This window comes from Palaemon carinicauda, chromosome 2 (genome assembly GCF_036898095.1).
Source record: "Palaemon carinicauda isolate YSFRI2023 chromosome 2, ASM3689809v2, whole genome shotgun sequence".
Classification (NCBI taxonomy): Eukaryota; Metazoa; Arthropoda; class Malacostraca; order Decapoda; family Palaemonidae; genus Palaemon; species Palaemon carinicauda.
Window position 1 is genome coordinate 34,921,659 of NC_090726.1, and position 10,000 is coordinate 34,931,658.

Consider the following 10,000-nt stretch of genomic DNA (forward strand, 5'->3'; position numbering starts at 1 on the left):
ACTATTAAAAATAATAATAATAATAATAATAATAATAATAATAATAGATATATTTTTTTCTAAATTTACACATAATTTTTTCTTTGAATAGAGTAAATTTCCTTCAAATAGACATAATATGCGCTCAACACTTCATGTCCTTCAGTTTGTTATAATTTCACTGAAGGGGAAGAATCTCTCTTCGCCTTCTTCTTTCGCTGCCTTACAAACCTCAGCCACTGGAAGGGCGACCACTCCCAACTAGGAGACGCCTGCGAAAAAAAAAGATTAACGGAGATTATATCTAAATTTAGAAATGTTAGAAAATCAAGAACGTCAGCTTTCTCTGTAACACTATTGCTCTTTCATAGACCTAATGAGTATTATTATTATTATTATTATTATTATTATTATTATTATTATTATTATTATTATCACTAAATAGGCTACAACCCTGGTTAAAAAAAATAGGATGCTATAAGCCCAAGGGCTGAAGAAAGAGAACTCGAACCTAAGACAGTAGAGACCATGGTACAGAGGCTATGGACTACCAAAGACTAGAGAACAATGGTTTGATTTTGGAGTGTCCTCCTAAAATAGCTGCTTAACATAGCTAGGTTAAAGTGCATATCCTAATGGTCTACGCTATTTGACATGATCTTATTTAATAACTTTTTTATTTATATATTTATGTATGTATATATATACATATATATATATATTTATATATACATATGTATATATATATATATGTATATATATAATATATATATACATATACATATATACATAATATGTATATATGTATATATATATACATATGTTTATTCATATATATATTTATATATGCATATACATGTATATGTATAATATATATTATATATATATACATATATACTGTATATATGTATTATGTATATATACATATATACTATATATATATATATATATATATATATATATATATATACATATACATACATATATATATGTGTATATATATACAGTATATATATCAGTTATTAAACTAAAAAGGAAAACAACTCTTAATATAGCTTTAGAAGATCGATCATTTTTTTTTTGACTTCGAAATGTATATGAAATCAAATTTTATCATTGGTTGTAGATGATAAACGCGAAAAGCACTTCATCCCTACCATGGTTTTCAAATCCAGTCTTGCTCTGGTAGAAGAAATTCCACCTGCCATTTCCTGTAGGAATTCTCCAAGGATGTGTTATCCATGAATATCAGGAAATGAATTTGCGTTGTCAAATGTACACCTATGATTTTTGTAAGTGGGAGCAGTTGATATATGTACTGTATATATATATATGTATATATATATATATATATATATATATATATATATATATATATATATATATATATATATATATATATACAGTATATATATATATATATATATATATATATATATATATATATATATATATATATATATACAGTATATATATATATATATATATATATACAGTATATATATATATATATATATATATATATATATGTGTGTGTGTGTGTGTGTGTGTATGTGTATTCCTATACATAGATATACATATATGCGTACTGTTTGTGCGTATATATATATATATATATATATATATATATATATATATATATATATATACACATATGTATATATATATGTATATATATATATATATATATATATATATATATATATATATATATTGATAAATGAAAAATTCTTGAAAATACATGGCAATATTGTCGAAGGATATACAGTATTCTAGCTTCAAGTTATGCGTAGATCCGCGTTCAACAGACATTTGCAAGTACGAAATCAAATCAAATTTAATTTTTTGGTATAACGTATTTATTCTCTCGATTTTATTCTAAGGTCAGTGAGAAATGAATACATTCTTTATTTTGTTCCCTCTTCGGATTTTCAAAGGAAAATGGAGAAATTAACGCTCAGTGTTTTGTTGTTTTTTCATAAAGCTGTTAAATGAATATATTCTATCTTAGATACATTGCAACCAAAAAAGGAAAAATGCATCTAAGCTTATATTTTATGATGGAAACTGTATCTATTTCAGTGTTACTATATATATCGAAATTCGACAGATATTAGTAAGAGTCTATGGGAAATATTATCCTTTGCATGCCACAGCGTTTCTCAACTTGGAGGGCGTAACCCCCAAACGGAGTGTTTGAGATTGCTAGGGGGCCGTGGGATGATCAAAGTTTAACAGGTGATCATTAGGGCCTATACCCTATCTATTGTATAGATAGCCTAAGACCCTAAGCCTAGCCGTTAGCTCCAATGACCCAATTGCCAGGCCATTCAAATGCAATAATTATATTAGTAGGAGGAAACCTTGAGAAACGTTGTTTCGAACAACCCCATGTAATGTTGCCATGAAATTGTCAACTTAATTTTAGCCTTACCATCCGAGTTGTACATTTCATAGCTTTTTTATCTTTTTTATCTAGTGCTCAACTGGACAAGTCCTTAAAAGATTAAAGGGTATATGATGATTTTCAAACTAAATTATGTCATCTTCCTACTTTCGAAGAAGTGTTCGCCCGTTGTTATCCAGATATTCAAGAGAAAATTACTGAATGGTACTTTATCCTGAATCCATTCGTACGCAATGCGAAGGAAGTGCCTGATTCCATGCAAGATGAGTTCCTGAATATGATTTTCAGTAAACATGCCCAAAATTATTTCAACACTCAACCTTTAGATAGATTTTGGATAAATTATTTGCTAGTTTATCCAAAACCTATCCTTCCACATACCTTTGTGTGGTTGGCTTCTCTATACTTGTTACTGTGAAAGCAAAAAGTATACGTTGGCTTAATGTTGAAAATGACATACTGAGTGGACTATGTAAAAATGCCCCATAAATCAACCTGCTTGTAGATAAGAAGTGCTAACCTTCGCAATAATTTTCCTTGTGCCAATATATTCAGCTGTTTATCAATTCAATTATTGCAAAACTGAATCTCAACTTTAATAGTTATTTGTATTTTTTTCATAGAAATGGAGGATTATAACTTGAATTTTTTGCATCCAAGTTGAACGTTTACTGTCTTTTATTTTAATGTTTTCAGAGCAATAATAGTAATAATAAAGACACTGTGAATGCTATCTAAATCTCCCTCAATAAAGAAGCTGCTTTTAGAGAAGCAGCTGTGCCAGACTTCCCCCTACTTTTCCTTTTAGCCAAGTGGCCAGCAGCTTAAAATATCAGCCAAAAGAGGAATAATAATCTTATGTTTCCCTATGGAAGGTGGATGTTTTTTGTTTATAGTTATACTTCTCTTATAGACTTTAAAAGACCGCTCATAGATGGCAGAGGCAAGGAACAGTGACAATGCCCTAACTATATGACTAGCGCCCAAGCCCCTACTCCACCCAAGTTAAGACCAGGAAGGGCCAGGCAATGGCTGCTGATGACTTGACAGGTAGAGCTATAGGCTCCCGCAAATCCCCCATCCTTAACTCAAAAGGATGGTGAGGTTGCAGACACTAAAAGAAACTATCGAACTTGATGACTACTCGAACCCCAGTCCGGCAGATCGCCTGGCTGGGATGTTTCCAATATACAGCAAATGTTTATACATCCAAACTGTGATATAATTATTGATCCTATACAACTATCTCTATCCATATGGAATGGATAAAAACTTTGACATTTAGGAACCTTCAAGAAAGAGGGGCCTATTGTAAATGCAGTCATCACCGAAGGCAGGCGCTATACTGGAAAGGTTAACAATCAATATTGTATGGTAAAGGACTCAATCTCATTGTATTTTCCTCCCGGAACAGGCTCAAATGCCATTCCGAGAAGAGGAATTTTTGAAAATCAAGAATTCAAGTTTAATTATTTCAATGCATCTAATAATTGTAGCCATTATATTTCTTGAATATTTGAGCTAAAGAGCTAATAACAATTATTATCAGACTATCGTATGTTAAATGTATCTGGTGCCAAAAGACATACGTGCTAAAGAATAGGGATATTCTTAGCCTATATTATACCACATCGAATAAGAATGTAAGAGTTGGTCTCATATTTTTATCGCTTGGTTTGAAGCCTTGAGTTGGAATTAAGAGATTTCTTAACTTCATTCTCTAATCTGGCTTTCATATGAGATCTCTCTGTAGATGATTTTCGTTAATATCAACATAGTAACGAGATAACCTTTTATTGTTAGCAGTTTTACTCTTAAGGTTATCCTACGACTGAATATATATATATATATATATATATATATATATATATATATATATATATATATGTATGTATATATATATACACATGTATACATACATATATGTGTGTGTATTGCTGTTAAACTAATTATTATTATTATTATTATTCTTGTTGTTGTTGTTGTTGTTATTATTTTATTCCAAATGTGTACATTAATCAGAGCAATATATGATGCAAAGAGGCTATTAACTTCCAAAACTGATTTCTACTTATGAAAAGGAGGAAAAGTGTAAGATAAAGATATGTTAAATGATGAAAAGCGGCAAAAAACAATTCAGAATTTATAAGGAAGAAATAACTAAATTTAATTAAAATCTCTGATGATTTGCATCTTAACATATTGCCACATGAAAATAAAATTATAAATGACGGTCAGAAGGTTTTCGCAGTCATTAAATCTAGAATGAGATACATCTCTGGTGACAGTGGAAATTCAAAGTGAAATATAACTTACTAAGAGTGACAGAGAGGCGTCCTCATTGTGAAGCTCTTGGTAGAATTTGACCTCAACTGGAGAAATGAAAAAAGCTAATTCCCGTTATCCAGAAAAGCGAATAATATTCCAACAAAGATATCACAAACAAGCGTGACGTCATTAGCCTTCTCCCTCTGTTGGTATAGAAAGTCTTAATAGTATCATCAAGCCTCCCGTCTTCATTAGGTGATGCGAGGTCAGTTAACAATCAAGGTGTTAAATTTGCCGGATTTCACCTATTACCACAAGATCGTCACTATTTCCTGGTTTAATCCACTTCTTTAATATGTTGGAATATATATATATATATATATATATATATATATATATATATATATATATATATATATATATATATATACATATATATATATATATATATATATATATATATATATATATATATATATATATATATGTATATATATGTGCTGTATATATATATATATATATATATACATTTATATACATAGTTTGCATAGCCAACAAACGCTTCACTAATGGAAATTATACACAACAAAGATAATCAAACACCAAAAAATCTATCACCAAATTATAAAATCTCTCTCTCTCTCTCTCTCTCTCTCTCTCTCTCTCTCTCTCTCTCTCTCTCTCTCTCTCTCTCTCTCTCTCTGTGGTATAAAGTTTGTGTGTTTGCGTATTATGTTGAATCCTTCACGAACAAAAAATAAACACTGTCCAATTTTCTGCCAGATCCAACTGTTTGGATTCAACTCTCAGCTTTACGCCAACTTTTCTCAGGCTATTGACAAAGCATATGGCATCGTTGGAATATCCCTACTGGTGAAGGTAAGTAATTGAAAGAAATATATTTATCTGTGATTTCAGTCTTATAATTGAAGAATATATTTTTAAATCTTCATGGAATGATTATTTCTGGGTTTTTTTCTCTTGAGAACCACGTTAAGATTGATAAATTTATATACATGTTTTATTTATTTTTATTATGTATCATATCTTCGAATAGTATATTTTTTAATCATATATTTATTTGGTATCCATTTTATCATCAGTTCGTCATTTTATACCATCCTCATTCCTGCTATCGTTGTTATTATCAGTTCATTTTCACGTACGTGATGTAGAACTGAAATCATTCTACTGAAATCATTCTGCTGAATTCAATTTGCTTTCGAGGCCTACATTGAGTGATATTTAGGTGTCCTGCAGGTTATCCCAACAATATATAGTAGATTTAAGCTGTGAGAACTTGACAGATACGTAAATATTTTGTGACATGAATTGCCGAACTGTTTAGGATTTCCAAATCCTCGGAGGCCTCAGACATAATTTAGGATCTGCAAAATTTCCGGTGTACATTTTCTCGATTTTACTTTATGTTTACAATTAGATAGTACGAACATCGTTGTATGAGATAGGAATTTTCCCCCCTTTGTCTTAATAATATGGCGCCTAAAATAATCTTATGGTTTCTCTGTTGGAACTTCTCTCAGTGAGTTTTGCGCAGAGGAAATTCTAAGAATTTCCTCTGCGCTGTCTAAATATATCTTTTTTTTTTCTTTAATATGAAACATGGGAAAGATTTCCATTGTTGGGTATATAAATTTCCCATGGCTTTTGACAACGAGTACAACAGCAGCTATTGGAGAGAGTCGGATCATGCTCAGCTAATGAAATACAAAACTGTGCAGCGTGATCCCAGAGAGGTCAAGGAGATATGAAATGAAATAAGCTTCAACGTTGAGGTCTGTCTCCGACTAATTAATGAGTCCAGGTGTGATGAGATTAGGAAATAGAGCGAAGGATTTGCAAAGGGCGATTTCCTTCATACAAGAAAATAGAGAATATAGATGGAATTTGTAGATATCAAGATCTTAACTGTAATGAAATCCTAAGGCCAACCTAGATTTTTTTCAGCCAACTTCTATTCTTACGTGAAGAGAACGTCAGTAATAACAAGGAATTATTGAAAGCTGTATTGGAGAGTATACAAACTAATCAATACAATGAACATTAAAGTTATAAGGCTATTTATTTAGAAAACACTGTAATTATAATGCCACAGGAGGATAGAAATTTTACTCTTCTTTACGTTTCCTGTAATTTGGTATTACGCAATATAAGAATTTATACATACATTCACACATCTATAAGCATGTATATATATATATATATATATATATATATATATATATATATATATATATACATACATCTATATATACATACAGATATATATATATATGTATATATATATATATATATATATATATATATATATATATATATATATGTATATATACATATATGTATATACATATGTATATGTATATATATAAATATGTACTGTATATGTGTGTTTGTTTTAGAAAGAAGTAGGGTGAGATAGTGAAAGAGGAAAAATTAGATGAAGTAACGTCATTTGTAGGAAAAATTGGTTTTTATATTGTAATAGTAAAGAAAAAAATTTTTGTCAAACAAGCCAGTAAAATAGAATTCTTGTAATATAAAATAGAAATAAATAAACTGGATTTGAAATATTACCATACTATAAAACAATTATACAAAATGAAAGACAAATTAAAATGAAACAATATGTTTTATTAAGTTACTCGATCATCAAAGGTTGGGGCAATGACTGGCCATTATTGCAAGGTTAGTGTATAGTCTAAAGCAGTGGTTCCCAACCTTTTTTCTGTCATTTCCCCCCTGCACTCAGTTCAACCATCCAGATTTCCGCCTTCATGCCCCGCCCAGCCCTCATGCCCACTCGCCTGCCTCATAAATGGGCATGATATGCCAATTCTCCCCTTGAATATCATGTCAGTGAGAACTGATATGATCATATCACAATTGAATGGCTAACAACAAATTGCCGCACGTACTATGTGGACATTTTCCGCTTGTTTAAGTTAGTAGGTAGTTTAATTATTTCCCCCCTGGAAGCTTCAAATTTCCACCCAGGAGGAAATTTCCCCCAGGTTGGGAACCACTGGTCTAAAGTATGAATTCATTGACCATAAGAGTATAGGTAAAATAAATAAATCTCGAGATATAATCAACTAAGCATAGGAGAAAAATCATAAACTGATCAACAAACAACTGTACCGACATAGCGTATTTACATATGCATAGAATTACTTCCGAATACCTGCATGAAATTGATGCCTCGTGTCATTCGAGTCAAAAGAGTGTTAACAAAAATAGGAAATCCAAACTCAACACAATATTCAGTTATTTATAATTGCAAGTCATTTTTAAAATGGAATTTGTTATTGTGTTTGAAAATGATAATAAATGCCCCTCCAATGATAGGCGAGGTGTGGAAAGCACAGCGCCTGCCTGTGTTAAATTCATGATCATGAATTTTCGCATTAATGAAGAATTTTTCTTCATTATGTAAATCGTTATTGATTTAGTTATTATACAGGTTGAGGATACACATTTAAAAAGATAAATTAATTTCTTTTCGAGAAGTGATATGTCGTTGAAAAATAAAATTATTGCAATGAATATTGTGAGGTCAACAGCATTCTCGGTAAGCTGGAATATATTTCAGAAGAGAAATTTCCATTCGTGTTCGATTGCTTCAAACACAGTAATAGAAGTAAAGGTGATGTTCGTTTTGTCTTTTTGTTTATTCATAATGGGTTTTTTGTGTCATCATAAATAAGTGAAAATACTTCAATCAAAATTTCTTAAATACCCATTATTAAATCAACGATGAATTACTTTATTAAGTTTATTTGATAAGTGTTTCATTATTGTTTTTTATCCTTTTATCCCTATTTTATCTTCAGTTGTTTACTTTATAATTCCTATCTCTTAATTAGGGTTCTGAAAACTGTACTTTTCCGAATATTGTATTATTATAACTAATGATGATAACAAATTGGACTAATACAATGTTGGTGTTATCAAATAACTATAAATATACTTTGATAATAATTCATGTAAAACACCATTAAACAGACGAAGTGTGATGCAATTTCTAATAGGCTTACCAGTAAGAAATTCTTCATTTAGAGAATTAATCTTTCCACTTTGCTGATAGACAAATAATTCATTTGCTGCTTCGTTTTGCAAGCAATAGATTTCAAAACAATAAATAGGCAAAAACGCAGAATAAATATTACTATAAAAAGCAGTACAATATTTGAGATATCATATTCATGATTAATTGCCGAATGATCACAGCTCATGACTGACGGATGATTTTGTCGATGGATATGTCATAAACGCTAAAGGATGATGCCCGTAGTTAATCAAATTCGATTGGAAAAATTAATATTATATGAACCCTATTTTACATCAGGGGGGATAAGGGTGGTATAGGAGATTCTTTTTCATCTTTTTCATACATTGTTATTATTTATTCAACCTCTATATCATTTTTTCTTCTACGAAGTGGTGTCCGGATAAGAAAGTCCGCTTTAATGATTCGGGTTTCCTTAAGGCTTACTTTTAAGATTGACAGTATTCGTCAAATACATCAAAACATCTCGAGTTATTTGCCTTTATATGATTGAGCGTTTTATATATATATATATATATATATATATATATATATATATATATATATATATGTGTGTGTGTGTGTGTGTGTATATATATATATATATATATATGTATATGTATATATATATATATATATATATATATATATATATATATATATATATATATATATATATATATATATATATATATATATACACACATATTGTTTTCTCCCATACTGAAATTAAAGATTAGTATTTCTTCAGTATATACTGGTTTTTTTTTCTCCACTAATGAAACTACAGTATTATAATTTTTTGTGTATCTGTTGTTGCCACCACATAATCATCATCATCATCATCATTATTATTATTATTATTATCATCATCATCATTATCGTAAGGAAAATTATGAATATTTATGTTATCAATATTATTATCATTACTATTAATAATATTTCAGATTGGAGAGGTTTCAAATCCAGCGCTAACCCAACTAACGGAAGGTACAGAAAAGATAAAATATTTTGGTAAGTCTAGAATAACTGACGTAATAATTTGCTTGAAACACCTTTCATGTTTTAGCTGTAAGAGTGACAAGCTTGAACTTATTAGTTAAGTATTTGCAAACATGTTATATCACTCTTTCGGTCGTTGATATGTTAGAGGTAAGGATGGGAGTTAGGGAGAGCCTGTAAGTCTACCTGTCGAGTCATCAGCAGCCATTGCCTGGCCCTCCCTGGTGCTAGCTTGCGTGGCGTGAAGAGGAGGCTCGTCCGCTGATCATATACAATTT

General features: G+C 30.1%; 1 protein-coding gene across 1 annotated transcript in view; it reads left to right on the plus strand.

Annotated features, from left to right (window-relative positions):
• LOC137615979 (carbonic anhydrase-related protein 10-like) overlaps positions 1-10,000 on the plus strand; it is a 291,179-nt gene that overhangs the window by 267,754 nt on the left and 13,425 nt on the right. The window contains exons 6-7 of the mRNA XM_068345664.1: positions 5,438-5,533; positions 9,668-9,734. Of these exons, the coding sequence (XP_068201765.1) occupies positions 5,438-5,533; positions 9,668-9,734 (163 nt within the window). The remainder of the gene's footprint in view (positions 1-5,437; positions 5,534-9,667; positions 9,735-10,000) is intronic.